General features: G+C 39.0%; 1 protein-coding gene across 2 annotated transcripts in view; it reads left to right on the top strand.

Moving 5' to 3' along the window:
* The window catches only part of ANO6 (anoctamin 6), an 80,425-nt gene that overhangs the window by 21,710 nt on the left and 42,646 nt on the right, over window positions 1-16,069 (top strand). For both annotated transcript variants that reach the window (XM_027892911.1, XM_027892910.1), the window contains exons 2-3: window positions 3,150-3,226; window positions 11,515-11,643. In XM_027892911.1, the coding sequence (XP_027748712.1) occupies window positions 3,150-3,226; window positions 11,515-11,643 (206 nt within the window). The remainder of the gene's footprint in view (window positions 1-3,149; window positions 3,227-11,514; window positions 11,644-16,069) is intronic.

The raw sequence follows: 16,069 nt of genomic DNA, 5'->3' as shown, positions 1-16,069 counted from the left end.
CTGGAAATACTAGTGATATATTGGCAGCTCAGATACCACAGAGGTGTTCTTTTAAAGTAGCTTACACATATTCAGTACCTAAAGTTTTTACAACAGCATCTTTTACAAGGAGTAGATCAAAAACCAACTGGTATTACTGAGTGGGCACTCAAAATTATGATTACAATTCAAAGAAATTAGGTGCAATGTTCTGACAAAAGCATATCTTGCCAAGATTGCTTGAAGATAGAATTTGATGTATCAGTTAATTATAATCTGAGTATGCTGGCACAAATCCAGTAGACTTCTTTGTTCTCTCGCACCCTCTTTTCTTCACTTGACTGGGTGGTAGAACACAAACATCTACACTTGATGTGCTCTGACTCAAACATTAACAGGATTATAATGTTTCTGAAGAAGATATAGGTAAGCAGAACTATTATATTAATATAAAATCTCAGCACAGTGGCATTTGTCACTTTGACCAATCTTACGCTCAGAGGAAACTGGGTCTGGGAAGGATCTCAAAAGCTCATCTAGGCCATCCTCTCAAGGTTTACGCCAGATTCAACTTGGCCTAGATTGTTCCAGAATACTTAGTACATCTGTACTTAATAATCTCTGATGTTGAAGATCTCACATGACCTCACCTGCCTTCCCCAGCACTTCTTTCTACTGTTCTTGGTGTTAGAAATCTTTTTCTAATGTCTAGTTGCAAATTTTTGTGCTGCAATTTTTTTCTTCTCCATATTTAAAACTGACTTTACCATAATGCTCACAGGGAGGTGGGAGAAATAAATGAAGTGATTTTGTGAGAATAAAAACCACTTTGTACTCACATATGAATTTTTCGAGGATATTTCTGACCAGCCTCAGACCCAATCAGGATTTGGGATAAGTGGAGTTATTCTGCCTCCTGTGAATTCCACATTTCAGCCTTCTCTTCACTTCTGTCTGAAGGGCTTTCTGGACAGCAGCAATGATGAGGGTGTGCTTACTTAGCAAAAAGGCCATTTTGGCTCCTGATTCTGCAGTTCAGTGGCTGACAGAAGCCTTTGTATCTGTGTCCACATATTTGGGGTTTGTGTAATGGCACCTAGAGTTTAGAACAAATGTTTATATTTCAGAGTAAGATGCTTATATTTCTCCTTCCCTCTGCCCGTTATATGTGGGCAGAAACATTCCCTCTTCTGTGGGTTTTCAGAAGTACTTTGTATCTGGATATCTTTGTGTCCAGATAGAGAGTAAAGAATGCCCTAAAGAATGTGGGGAGATACCCGTTACACTGACATCAAGAATATGTATTTGCCCCTCTCACCCTAGTCTAAGCTGAATCCATTAAAACATAATGATGCACATATTCAGCAATTTTGCAGTAGCTGCTGAGAGATGCTTGTGTCTTCTGAATCCTCATGTTATGGTCTTACCATGTGATGTTTGTGTGCTGCACTGCTTTGCATTTTCCTGCTTTTTTTTAAAATGCTGGGAAATATTTCTGAAGATCTTAATGTTTTTGATAGCTCAGAGATGTTGATTATTCCACTGGGCATATCTAGGGTTATGGCTCAAATGCTTCAGAAAAAATCCATGGACTTGCTTTTGTTTTCTCCCTGGAACATATACTATCACCACAGAGGACATCTGGAAACTGACAATTCAACACCTGGAACCAAGTCCCTACCAAACTCAATTAAACTGGAGAATTCAGCCGCTTAAAGGCTGTGAGAGAATTCTGTTGATTTGTAAAGAGGAAGCTTGTTGTGCTTTAAGTATTTTGACACATCTTCAGCTTGTATAAATGAACATCATCAATGGAAAAAAAAAAAAAACTCTTAAATTTTCTTAAGAAGTTGGCCATATATCAATGAAGTTTTCAAGCCAAAAACAAACAAACAAACCCAAAACCAACAAAAAAAACCAACCAAACCAAAACAACCAAACAAAAAAACCCAAATCAAAACAAACCCAGGCATATCAGTTATGTTTGTCCTGGCATTGTATCTAACGGGTGTTTAGCTATCCTAAAAGTACTACAGATTATTTTAGAGCTGAGGGATTTTCTTGAAGTATTATAGAACTTCTGTTACACTGAAGCTATCATTTCCAGACAACACTGACTATTAGGTACCACAGGTATCCATGACCCTTCCTCAGTGCAGGACAGACTTAGCTAAAACACATCTTTGATTTAAGGATATGAAAATAACAGATGGGATCCATCTGCCTGCCCTGCATAGGCAGGAAGCAGCCTTCTCCCTTTAGCTACTTGATGTTATCTTCAGCCTCAGGATGTTATTTGACTTCTTCTTAAGACAAAAAAATAGTTGTGAAAAAACTAAATCTTGCAGCAATTGTAGAGCTTCTGTAACTTATTTCCTTGAGCCTTATTAGGACAAATTTGTGTGTTATCTGGTGCTTCAACTGGTAGCCAGTTTTCCCAGTGTGCTTGATAGTGGTTTCATGCAGTAGCATACTTCACAAGGTCATTTTTATTTTATGTTCTATTTTCAGGAAATTGATTCAGTTTGGAGGTTGTTCGTTTTTGACAAGTGCTGGGAAGTGGGGGAGGAGTAGCTGAGGCATCAACGCACATTGATTGAACTATAGGTGTGGTTTTAGGTTATGTGTTATAGCATTAATGTTTCAGTATCACTGTAACAGTGTACAGTATCACTGTGATCTACAACACGCATTCCAGGACTTGTGAAGGATTCTCTGGAACTGTTATTTGTTATTGCCTGAGAAGTACAGTCAGCATGAGCTAGGGTTGTTTGTGCGGGTGGAGCCAGTTCTGGTACCCTTATTCACTGAAAGATAAATTTAACTTCTCCTAGAGTGTGCACAGAGTTTCTGAAACACTAAATAGAACATAAGAGTAAAGGGATGCTTTGCATCACTGTAGAATGGTCAGGATGCTCTCCTAGCATTACCTTGTCAACCTGCTATTTTGTTCTCTTGCCACCTTCTGATTGTAACTGAAGTGTGCAACACAAACATTCCATTTCTGAAACACTAAATAAGTGCAATGAAGTGATTTCTCCACAAACCATTAATTAACAATAATAATAATATTAATAATAATATGATAATAATAATAACAATAATGCACACACCAAAAAAACTACCACACGGAATGCTAAAATGTTTTCATTTCTTATGTTTAATTTTAGTCTTGGAACTGAACCAGGTGATTATTCCTACTTACGGAACTGTGCCGGATCAGCAAAACCTTCGTACTCCTGAATGGGTGGGTACTTCTTTACTTTAACTTGATTGCCTGTAATATATTCCCATATAGATATGCAGCAGTCAGTAGCTGTTCCAGAAGACTAGCATTCCTTTGCATTTGCAGCACATGCAGTTCATCTGTGTGATTGAATCTGAGTTGCTGTTATCCCCATTCCCCTAAAGTTACCTGAAGTCACTGACTCAGATGTGAAAGTACAGGCTGTCACAGGCACTGGACTATTTAAAAGTGACCCATATATATTCACTGTAAACCAATACATACACGTAGACCTCCTCTCTCTATGTAATTTTGTTCATGAATGTGTAGGGTTTGTGTGTGTATACAAGGATAAATAGTTCTGAACACACCCTACATATAAACACATATACCCTGTAAATTCATACACACCCAGGTAGGTATTAGTTGGCTGACATGTGACTCCAGGATTCATTTTTACAGAAAGCTTGGAGACACCAGGAAATTCTTTACTCCAGAGACTGAAGTGACAAGAAGGAAAAAGACCTAGAGGCATCTGTTCCCTTTACCAAAGTTCAGATTTGCCAGCTCGCCTAATGTTCTCTGCAGTTCACAGGCTGCTGGCTCTAGGTCAAGATCCCCTGCCTCAAATCTCATAGAAAGCCAATACCCAAGCTAACAGGAAATGAGGTTCCTTCTGGAAGGTGGACAGCCTGGCCTCCCCTGCCCCTGTGTTTTTGCAGCTTCATTTGAAGCTGCTTCAGTCTCTGGAAAAATGTTTAAACATTTTTGGAAGCATGAGGTGCAACCAAGAGCTTTCATTTCCCAAATGAGTGCCCTCCTTCTTAAACTCTCCGTGTGGTTCACTGAATTTTTTTTATATATTTATATGAAATGGAATAGCATCGAAACAGCTGGAATGTCATATACCTTGTGGTTAGAATAGTCTCCTGTAGCAATCTTCTTAGAATTTATTTTTATTTCTCCTGAAAATTGATGGTCAAAATCAATTTTTATTTATATATATATATAATTTTTATTTTGCTACTAAACTCATGTTTACTAGCAGTTATAATTTCTGCTCAGTTTTAGCAGCATCTTCTCTGCATTGCTACTTCCATGTCATGCCCCCCTTGTCATTGAGTGGGTAGTTTCAGTGAGTTGGAGGAGGTAGAAAGATAAAATTGAGATATACTGAACCTGTTTGCTAAATGAACAAGAGCTAATTGCAGGTAGAAATGGAAATCAAACAGGAAGCCTAACCTTAAATGACTGAATAGAAGAGAAGTACTATGCATTTTGTCTAAACCTAGATCATGCTTTGCACCTGGCAGTATTCTGGAAATTTTATTTCATTTTGCAAATCATTCTGGAGTAGCCAAAACTAAGTAAATTATTGACTAATAGAAGCAGCCCTGTTCTTCTTATGGTGCTGTCTCCAATTACAGGGTCATATGCTAAGTTTGCCACAAGATCCCTGATTCATTTGACACATGAATAGGACAATTATCTTCAAAAAGCCTAAATTCTGTGTAAATGTTGTTTGTACTGCTTCAGCAAGGTGTAAATGTGGCAGGAAACTACACTGAAGGAATTAAAGGCTCTTGAGACAGGCGAAACTGAATTCAATCCTAGATAACTGGACTCATAAAGTCACAGCCACCTTTTGTTTTTTTCCTGAGTGTCAAGGGAGACCATCTGTGACCCTGTTTGCATTAGTTCAAAGTAGTGACTCTCTCTTTGAAGAGAGAGAATTGCTGAGCTCTCTGGAAAAAGTCACTTTCCTGGTGTCTCAAGATGCAACTCCAAATTTAGGAGGCAGTGAACATGTTTTAGCATTGATATCTAGATGCCTTATGTGATCAGTGTTAAAATGAGGGTTATACTCTTACTTGCTCTCTTGGTGGTTCTTTTAAAATTATATTTTTCAATATTTGCAGAACATGGGGATTCAATAGGAGAATACTGCAGGCATACTCAGAAGGAAAGCATCTATTTTAAGCATCTGGGCCATTTAGATGTGGTGTAACAAGAAAACCAAACCAAAACAAAACAAAAAAACAAGCCAAAACAAACAAAAAAAATAGACATTAAGGAGTATTCTATAAATAGGAGCAGATTCCATAACTACAAGGAGCCATAGAAGTATGTCATGTGATTGTACAATTAAAACATATATCATAAACAATATGTACAAGGAAGACAAAACTGCATAGACATTGTTAATGTCCTTTTCCAGCTTATGTTTCATTTTGCAGCTTATCTGCTTTAGAGGTAGATAGTTTGAATTTGCATGTAACAATAAGATTTTTTTTTTTTGAGAGTCAACATCTGCAGAGAGGACGTTGACTTCTTCAAACTGTCTATTCTTGCTGCCCCTCACATACAGTTTCTTCAGGAAGAATAGGAAGGCTTCTGGGATGTCCGAAAGAGTAAATTTCCCAACTCTTGCATCTCCAGAAAGATGGGAGTTGCTGAAAAGCAGGTTTTCAGCAGTGCACTTTCTTCATTTTATTTATAAGTAAGGCCATTTGGTCTCTCTCTAGTCAGGAGTGACTGGAATTCCTCCTGCAGCCAGCAGCAACCTGTTGCTTAGACAGGAAGTCAAGTGGGTGTCTGGTCCAAACTTAGCTCAGGGGACAAGGCATCCCAATGCCTGGCCAGTTACCAGCTGTTTTCTGCTGACAGAAATGTGTGACTGTTATGACACCCCATATTTTTTCTAATTGTCTTTAATCTAAGTTTATTTCAGTTTTTTACATAGAAAAAATTCCTTTGCATGTTGAGGAAGTGAAAGAAAAACCTTCTTCTGATAAAGTGCTTGTTAATATTCTCATTGTTGCTAAAAAGAGAACTAAAACAGTCCTCTGTTGTCATTAACAAATATGGGTAAAAAGGGAAAATATTAAAGACACAACAGTTTTATGGTCTGACAGAGACAGAGCAGCATTATTATGCAATATGCAAATAAACTTACATCTTCCATTATATATCTTATATATCACCTATATCAGTGGCATCCAGAAATAAATGCTTGTGTTGGTCCTAATGTCAGAAAGCTGTGTTGCTCAGAAGATAAAGTAATAAAAAATCTTATTATATGTCAGTGATAGCAGGAAGAACTTCCTATTTCTGTAACGTTTTCTTCAAATGATCTCAAAATCATTTACAAATAATTATGTTTCATGATATCCTGGTAATATATTTTTTTTTTCTTTTCATTTACTTGATTTGAAGTTTCCTGAGGTGGGTAGAGAGAAATAACTGTGCTCCTAAACAGACACTCTGAATTTTTCACCTTTGTAAAACCCACAGCTGGTGTGCAACCTGCTGGTCCCCCTTGGGGCTGTCACTGTGCCCCTGCAGGAGGATTTTTTGCAGGTGTCTTGTCAGCAGAGGCAATGTTGCACAGCCTTTGCTCTGCTCTCCTCTTTCCCAGTACTGATTTATTCCCTGGCATGCCACAGAAAGCTGTTTTGAAGCATATCTGAAAATTATGTGAGGTTGCAGACAAGTAGTTTATCCCTCCAGTAATGATTACATTTGGTGCTATTGACAGTCACACCAAAGACTCATGTAGGCAAAATAAAGCACTTCTTTTATCCTTTCAGTTAGATAAATCATTCCTGCAAAATCTCTTGTTATTAAAAAAAAAATCAGCTTACAATACTGTGCTTATTCAAGGTGTAGTAAACAATAAATAACTGCAATTCCTGTGCACGCATCTTCATGCTTGTCTCGGTGCTGCCCTTCCCCTGCATTATCCCCACTGAATGTTTAATTACATAATGCTTAGAGAACCTTGGAAAAGTGATCAGGTTTCTCAGTAGTGCAACTGCTTTTCCTCCTCTGGTATGAAGCATTGCTGTTTCTGAAGAGAGCTTTCCACTTGTATGGTCTCCTTTCATTTCTACTGCAGGCATCACATGTAGCCATGACTACAAGAATGGTCTCAGGAGTAAGACACGGCAACTCCCCTTAGATACCAGCAAGCCTGGTTATACTTGTGGAGGGGCACACGGAAATCTCCCTCCTGAGGAGTCTCAGTCAAGGGGGTGTTTGGGTGTTCCATAATGTGGGCATTTGAAGCCAAGCCAGTTACTTCAGCCTTTTACAGCTCAGTGTGTAGGGACAAGCTTGTCTTCATGTCCCACTTGCCCCTTCTCCAAGTGCTGCTGTGCCTCAGGCGCTGGGAGAGCAGATGGCATCGGCTGGCCACTTCTTGTGCTGGATTACCCAAGAGTGCAGGAAGTTCCTTGTTCCTCTGCTGAGGTGGCTGCTGGGGGATGAAGTCAGGGAGGATGAAGGGAAAGGAAGAGAAGGGGAAAGGGAAGGGGCAGCGATCAGGCTGCCTCTAGACTAACTCATGTAGGTGTAACCTCAGTTTTCCAAAAGCTTTAGTCACAGCCAGGTCCCCCTCTCCTTCAGATTTCGTCTGTTAATAAAGCAACTAATGGTTCCCTGTCTCCCATTGGCACTCAAGCAGTTGCTTCTACAGTACCTGGAGAGTTCTGAAGCACTGTGGACTGTGTGCTAAATATAATTAGTATTTCACAAGTATTCATATTACGTTTTTTTATTTATTAATGATGTTAATCAATATTAACTTGCTGTCCACTTGGGTGTTATCAAAACAATGGAGTGCAAAACCAATTGCCTCCATCAGTACTTAAAATGTGATTATGCTGCGGCTAAGGAAATTAGATAGTACAGTAAATAGACCTCATGTCAGTGGGCCTGTTCATTATTCTGGGTTATAATTTGCTACTGATCTTAAGAAAAATTACATATAGGAATTTCAGCCCCATTAACTTATATGTCTATGCATGCGAGCTTGTGTGCATTTGTATGATGACAATGTTTGTAATGCTGTCAAATAATATTGCATATTAAAAAAAACAAACAACAAACCCAAACATTGTCTCAAAGCAATTACTAACTTCAGAGTACAGCACATCTTTTTGGTTTCCAGTCCTGTTTTTCCCATGATGATTATGTTGAATAATACATGCTTTTCCATTAGCAACTATCCAATAGGGATTACAAGATACACCACACGTGATTTAATGTGGCTGTCAGAAACTTGGCTATTACTTTCCCTTCTGCATTTTACTTCTTACTTTTAATTGAGCAACATTTAATGTTACATTACAATTGATTTGTGTGGATCTTAATCTTGATCTCTTAAGTATTCAGGCTTAATGAGACAATTCTTTATTATTGATATATAGAGTGTCTATGGATAGGTCAACTGAACAACACCCTTGTGATTAAAAGCAATAGTGATTGCCTTTAAGAAGTTAGCTTCATAAATATGAACTTCTGTGTACCTGGATTTGTGCAGTCCAATATTTACTAATCTTTTAGCTATTTTCCATTTATATGTCCATAGTTTGAGAAAGAGAGAGAGAGATAAAGGTGTATGTATATGATCAATAATATTTATACACACATGTGAATGAAAACACGTGTGAGTAAATTCATGAGTCAGAATACTGATTAATAGGTAGCTTTTATATCTATTTTATATATAGTTTTTATAACTATTTTATATATACTTTTTAGCATATTATTATTGATAATCCAGTTAAGCCAGTTATTGCTGCTTTTATAAGTTTAAAGAAGACTACATTTAAAGGAAAATTATTTAATGAAGTTATGCCAACTCAAATTATGATCAAGCCTTGTTGTATCAAAACTTGATTTGATATTGGCTGTTTTCCATTTCTTTCTTCTCTATTCTTTGGAAGAAGTGCTAAAAGGTTCCTCCTTCTATAATTTCAAATGCTTAAATTTTACAACTAAGCTCTATCTCTTTAAACAGAGGTTATTATAATGATATTCCTAGAATTCCAAAGAAGAAAAATCCCAATTAAAAACCCTTGTACTTTTTGCAGTGGCAACCCTTCCCCCTGTTATTCATTACTTCTGTTTCCAGCATTGCAACATGAAGCCATTTTAGCCTGTACTGGAGCCTGCTGAGGTTCCAGGGGAGAGCAGAAGCTGCTGCGCTGGGCTTGGCTTTGTGCCTGCTGGGCTCCACTCTCCACACCTCCCTTCTGCCAGTACTCCAGCACCTCCCAAGCTGTCTCCCAGCAGGAGCTGTTGGCTGTTGTTAATGCTTTCCTCCCAGTAGGAATCTAGTCAACATTAAATCATCATGGTTATGTTTTAAATGAGACTGGAAATGGTAGCAGCAGGGCTGTGTTCACACCCATGACTAGTCCTCAGCAGAAGGAAAACTTGTCAGGGCCAGTTCCGATTTCTTGATGGGACTATGCTAACTTCAACTTGCAACAGTTTAGAAATTCACACCTGTGACTTGCTTCGGGTGATAGAGATAGCTAGTGTCATTGTGGTCTGGTGATGCCATCTGAAAGCTTTTTCCCCTAAAACTTTGTTCACAGTAGGCAGTTGTATGTTGATTTGGTGACTGCCCAGGTAGTCTCTGAATCCTAGCCCAGGCTGTGAAACTAACATACAGCATGTGTGTATATTGGCCATTTGTCAGTGTGTGCATATGTGTGTGTGTGTGTGTGTGTGTGTGTGTGTGTGTGTGTGTGTGTGTGTGCAAGTTTGTCAGCTGCTACTTGCTGTCAGGTTTGTCACAAATCCCAATGCACAGGTAGGATTCAAAGAAAACTGTTCTATTCAAGAATCTGCTTAGACTTTTGAAGCAACTAAGTTAACAGGACCTCTTTACAGCAGGTCCTAGCCTTTGCACATATGATGTAAAAAATAGCGAGTTTAAACTCCCCCGAGTTTATTTAAAATATGGACATTTTGTCATAATTATGGAGAGACACATCTTGGTCAACTATTTTGGCTCAACCAGTAAATAGTAACAAAATAATCTACAGGGAGAAGTTTAGAAAAAAAACCGTGGGAAATTTTGTTTTGGAAACACTGACACATGTGGTTCCTAAACACTGTATGTTCCCTGGAACTCCGGTGCTCCTGACTGAAGACTACATTCTTCTCAGTTCTTCATAGTTGAAGAACAATCATTTCAGGCTGCATTTCAGGGGTTTCTGACACCATAACCACATTTCCATGCCCTTTCCGTGGAACAGACATCCCAGAATTCCCAAAACCTAATCTAACATGCTTTTATGAAGTTTGGTCTACACCAACAGTGAAATTCTAGGGATGGGACATCTGGGGATCTTTTCCATGTCCACAGCATATGCAAGAGATTATTGTGTGTCATTTTGCCTGACCTGATTCTGCCTTGGGCTGCCCTGCATGCCCAGTCAGCTGGAGGCCAGGGTTCCACTGCAGTTCTTGGCAGCTTTGGAGATCTTATCTTCTCTAATGCCATGCTAAGTCCCATTTCAGACTTTTGATTTCTATCAATTTCAGTGTCACTGCCCCCATTAACACCATGGGTGGATTTGGCCAAATAGCTGAGAGGTTGGTGCTCATTATATTAAAGGATTCTGATAATATTACAACTATATATTACCTGAAAGGAGGGGGTTGTTAATGCGTGATAGTGCCCTCAGTAAGAAACTACAAGCCATTACTCAAGCATTCAGGTTTCCCTGTCACCGATGTGTCTGTATCGTTTCACACATGAAATAACACATTAAGATGTTGTTAGTGGATATGACAATCTATTCAACTTTCCTCCAGGGACTAGATAATGGCTTATGGATATATTAAAACTTCTGATTTTGGCATCTATTATAACATGATGGATGAGTGGCATACAACAATGGTTTTTTGCTTGCTGAGATGTTGCAAATAAAATGAGAAATAAATCCACATAGTATATGTCTGTTTTGAGAGTTCATCTGCAGCGTGACCATATTCTTTGTTCTCCAGGCAGTGGTGGGCTCAGGTATAAGTGTGCATGAAACTGCTGCTTTTTTTTTCCCTAATAATTGCAGAGATGCTTAAACTTCTGGCAGGTAAGGGGACAGATGGGAATATACTAATTCTGAGACTCCCATCAGGCAGCAACATATCTTGCAGATGAACTATCTAACAGTGTGTCCATGATGGCATAAAAATTACTGGGCATACAAATTATGTGGCACTGGTGCTGCATCACAGTGCTTCCCCCATTGTGAAAAGCTAATGTACCACTTTTAAAGAAGATAATCAGGTCAAAGTTCTGTTGATGTCATGTAGAGACCTGACAAATTCCTCTGGATATTTCTTTTTCCTTCCTTATACTCTGTGCAACTTTGTCATTTTGGACTTCTTGTTACACAAGGCTGATATACCTTGAATTTCAATGTTCACTGAAATACTGTGTAACAGGAAGCAAGTAAGAAACTAGCGAATAAAGATCTTCATATTAACCTATGCTACCTGCCTTCCAGGTGGATTTTGATGATAAGCCTGATTCCTTGTTCTTCAGTGATGGGCAGAGAAGAATTGACTTTGTTTTGGTGTATGAAGATGAAAGTAAAAAAATTACTCATAAGAGGAGTGATCGTAAAAAGCATAAGGTGAGTTATTTTTCATAGACGGGGTGTTAGAGCCATGGGCAGAAAGGACAGTGCCCTCACCCAGAACAACAATTGCATTGCCTTATCCTCAGCGTACTCTTCGGAGCTGGGAAACTGAAGCCCATCAAACTGAGCAGGGAATAGGGCTCAAACCAGTAGATTGTTGTGTAAATAGGCAGAGTTCTGCATATCATCTCTGTTACTGTGTTCTTGGTGGCCTCAGAGTATCTTCTTGGGAGGGAACCCTTTAGGAGATTTGAGCAGAAAAGTGCTGGTATCAGGTTCCTGCTTAGAATTAGACACCAAGTTCTTCAGACTGGGGCAATTTCTGTACCTACAGTAATTCAGTTAGGCCCCTAATGGACTTTGGTATTAAAATCAGTGTATTCAGAGAAACCCAAAGGACATAGCTGACCAGGTGCTCCAGATCACAGTTATGAACATAGCTGCTGACATTCTGACCAATAAAGTAGCTAAGTTTTTCATGGGAAATAATTGTACATGATGTTGCCACTAGAATTTTTCCCTGTACCTCTTCCTCATTTGACACTTCAACAGCTTGGCCCTCCCTAGGGACCTTACAAAAAATTTCTGACCGTATCCAGTGACTTCTTGATGCTCCTTAGCAGCTATGAACCACAATAATATATTATTTTTAATTATTATATTTTAGTCATTTAATCAGTTCCATCAGTGGACAACATTCCTTATGGCACCCAGGGTCACAAACCCAAGCTATTTTAATCATGACCTGTCAGAGAAATACACATCCACAAGACTGGAGACCCCTTGGCACCTCCACTCACCCACCCACATCCTTCTGTGATTTAGCAATAATCCACGTTACAGCAGCAGCAGCCTCAGGTCGAGACAGACCAGGACAAAGATATCACTGAAAGCAGCTCATATACAAATAATGATTTGCAGTTAAGAAAGAGAAGAGTAGGAGTAAAAAAGCCTGTAGCTAAGTTGGTTGATATTCATTACACAATGTTGTTGTTGGCATTAACGGGACAGCCATAAGGAATGTTGTTAGTAGGGTTTGAGGGAGTCCTGCTGTGGGTGGATGTTGCATTACACATGATCACAGGATCAGCAATAAAAATTAATTGAAAGAGGTAATTAGAAACAAAAAGCTGCCCCTTTGGAAAGAATTGTTTTGATCAATTAGCATTCTATATTTCTGTTTGTAATACTTGGCTATTGCCCAAATGTACTTAAAAATATAATGAGCATCTTTTCCAAACAGTGATGGAAATTAAATGTGAGCAATGGAGTAGTATTTTTAGTGTAGCATTAATGTTAGACATTAGCCAGAACAAAACCATGAATAATTAGACCAGAAGATTGTGGGTAATAAGCTAGGTGCTTGCAAAAAACTTTACGTTTTAAGGTCTTAGTCCCACAAAGATCCACACTGAACCTGTGGCATGCTGAGGAAGAAAAAGCAGTCTACCTACATGCAACAAATGAGAGAACAAGAGCATATTAGGGGAACGATAAGGTGAAGACTGAGTGGCTGGGGAGCAGTTCTGTGGAAGAGGCCCTGATTGTCATTGTGGAGAGCAAGCTGAACAGGAGCCAACCGTGCAGCCTGACAGCAAAATGGCCAACAAAGCCTGTATGGGCAGTACTGCCAGGAGAGTGAGACACATGACTGGCGTGAAGTGGATTTCTCAGAAGAAGGCTGAAAACAGTGGCGATGGCAGTTTTCAGAGCCAGTATTTCCGTGGATAGGGAGAAGCTGAAGCCATAGGGAGACTGTACATGTGTACCTTATGTCTGAGACTGAAAGGAAGATGACAGTTTATGGTGCAGTTCTGCATCCTTAGAATTCCAGGGAGATAATTGATATTTTAACCTACCTCAGTTCCCAGAATGGTGTGGGGATGATGCTGCCCAAAGATAGCCTCAGCTTTCATCAGTGTCGGCATAAAATCTACTTGATGGTTTGTCTTTACTGACACTGTTTTTTATTTGGTTGTAATTTTTTCTGGGGCAAATGACTTCCACCCTTGTGAAGAAATACAACCAAAATGAGGATTATTGCTATTTACAATCAGTTTTAAATACTGCATACATCACTGACGATCAATGACGAACTGAAAATGCTGAATTCTTTAAGTAGCATCTTATGTAATTTAAGGTATTTCAAGCCTGAATAGGTTCCTTGCTCATACTACTCTTTCTTTGACTTCCCTGACAGTTTCATAGAGCTATTATCCAGAGCTTTATTGTGCACAGAATTTGGAAACTCCAGCTTACTGAAAAATAGAAAATCCAGTGAAGACTGTTCTTGTGAGGTGACATCCTCACATCACTGAAGTCAGGAGTAACTGGCCACATGCAATGTTACTGATCTGTGAAATCCGGGGACCAGGAGTGGAGTCACTGGGACCAATTCTGTCCAATGCACCCACCACCCCACCCAATTGCATGACACGGAAGTCACTTCAGAATTTAAATTATTAGTGGACATCTGCAGATCTACATTTCTGAAGTAAAATGTTTTAGGTGCTGCACTGGGTTTGTATGATACTGAGCATGGAGGAGTCCCCAAACACTTACTGAATTTAGACAGAAGGATTTGAAAATCAGACCACAACCTATGTATCCAATTTACTGAATTAAGAGAAACAAGGCACCTATTCTTCTGCAGCAAGAGAAGAATCAGATCCTGGGATTATCATTATATTGGATTTTAATGACTTTCTGTCTTTTTTCAAAAGAATTGCATGAGTGTAACATTAGTTTATATTAATTAACAGTATTCTTGGGAAAACATCTCAGAGGACAGAAGGAAATAACTAAAAGCATGGGTGTGATTTGGGTAGTGGGGATAAATATATGGATTCTGAAGCTGTTGGAGATGCACAGTGGCACTCTTCTGGAGGCAAAGTCAAACTAATGAAATGGCAACGTCATGGAAGTTTCCAACATAATTTATAGATCCAAAAGTTAGCGGATAAGTTTCATATATGCAATTCAATTCAAGCTCCAAACCTTTTTAAGTTGGTATACAATTAATTTTGCAATCTCTAGCAAAAATCAAACTGCCAGGAGCAGATTCCAGAAACGGTACCTTGCAAGCAATTGAAATTCCTGCCCAAAGCATGGTTTTTTAAACCTACAGTTTTAATACCCTATTTGTCAGGATAGGTTACCATCAGATTGGAATTTAAATATCACCAGTCTTTTCAAGAATGCTCCCAAATGCCACTTCTATCTGTTGGGGTCCTCAAGGAGCTCATTGTTGAAAGTCAAAGGTTCAGGGGCAGAAAGGTAAATGCAAAAAAAATCAATGCAGAGTGTCATTCTTGTCCATCTACTTTCCCCCAACAGAAATAAACAGAAAGGCTGTCAGTCATTTAAGCAGGAATGTGGGCAAAACCTTGTTTTTCAGCCATGAAGGAATCTGTGCTTCACATAAATAGACAGATTTTTTTTCAAAATTGAATGAAAACTGTAATTCTTGGAGAATATTACACACATCTTGTTGGTGTTTTTTTGAAGTATAGTCATACTGGGAACTTTGGCAGGGTTTCAGAAGTTAGTTTTCATAAGCAAACAATGAACAATTTCTGCCTCTAGAGTTGTTTAGTTCAGATCACCAACAGAAAAAAAAATAAACAAACAAACAAAAAAACCCCAATGACTAAACAAAACAAAAATAAGCTTAGGTAATTTCTCAAACACAAGTTGTACTTATCCCACTGCTTAGCATGTGTTATACCTGTGGTAAGAACACAATACTTATGTTTACAGAAAGAAGGGTACCTGAATGTGATTTTATGTAGTGATTTGAGGCAGTAGAGAATGACAGGCTCTGCATGCCTGTGGTGTGCTGAACCGGCCTACTCAGGATGTCTGATAACAAGTATGGAAGGGACCTTTGGCACTGGGAGGAGGGCAACCACACTTGCCCTCATCTCTGCTGGAAAGATTGGTTTTGAGGCAGGAGCTCAGTGAAATAAAACCTCTGTTCCTGAGGCAATCACAAATCCAAATATTACTTCTTTGCCTGGTGGAAGGAAGGGTGACAGAAGGATGCAAACACAGATGGAAGGAGGGAGTTACACTGAAGTTACTACATACATTCATAGGACCAGAAATGGGTATATCCAAACAGGGTGACTAGAAACCACTCTTGGGGACAAGGATAGATTGCAGCGTTGCCAGTTCTGTGTGGTCATGGATCAGGTTTCAGAAAACCAAGAGGCTGGGTTAAAATTAAAGGGTATCTCAGAAAATATGTATTTGGAGTTCTTTGGGTTTGGGGGTTTTTTTGTGTCATCTTTTATAACGTGCTCTGCTTCACATTTTTATGATTATCTTCAAGCATAAGGGAAAGACGCTTACAGAGCAGAATTTCTCAATCAATTTATTTTCTGATGATGACAACTGAGAGTTTGAGGAAAGTTTCAAA

This window comes from Empidonax traillii, unplaced genomic scaffold (genome assembly GCF_003031625.1).
Source record: "Empidonax traillii isolate 1590-97213 ecotype Southwest subspecies unplaced genomic scaffold, ASM303162v1 scaffold374:size1477467, whole genome shotgun sequence".
In the NCBI taxonomy this organism is placed as follows: Eukaryota; Metazoa; Chordata; class Aves; order Passeriformes; family Tyrannidae; genus Empidonax; species Empidonax traillii.
Note: the sequence above shows the minus strand (reverse complement) of the source record. Positions and strands in the feature narration are given on the sequence as shown.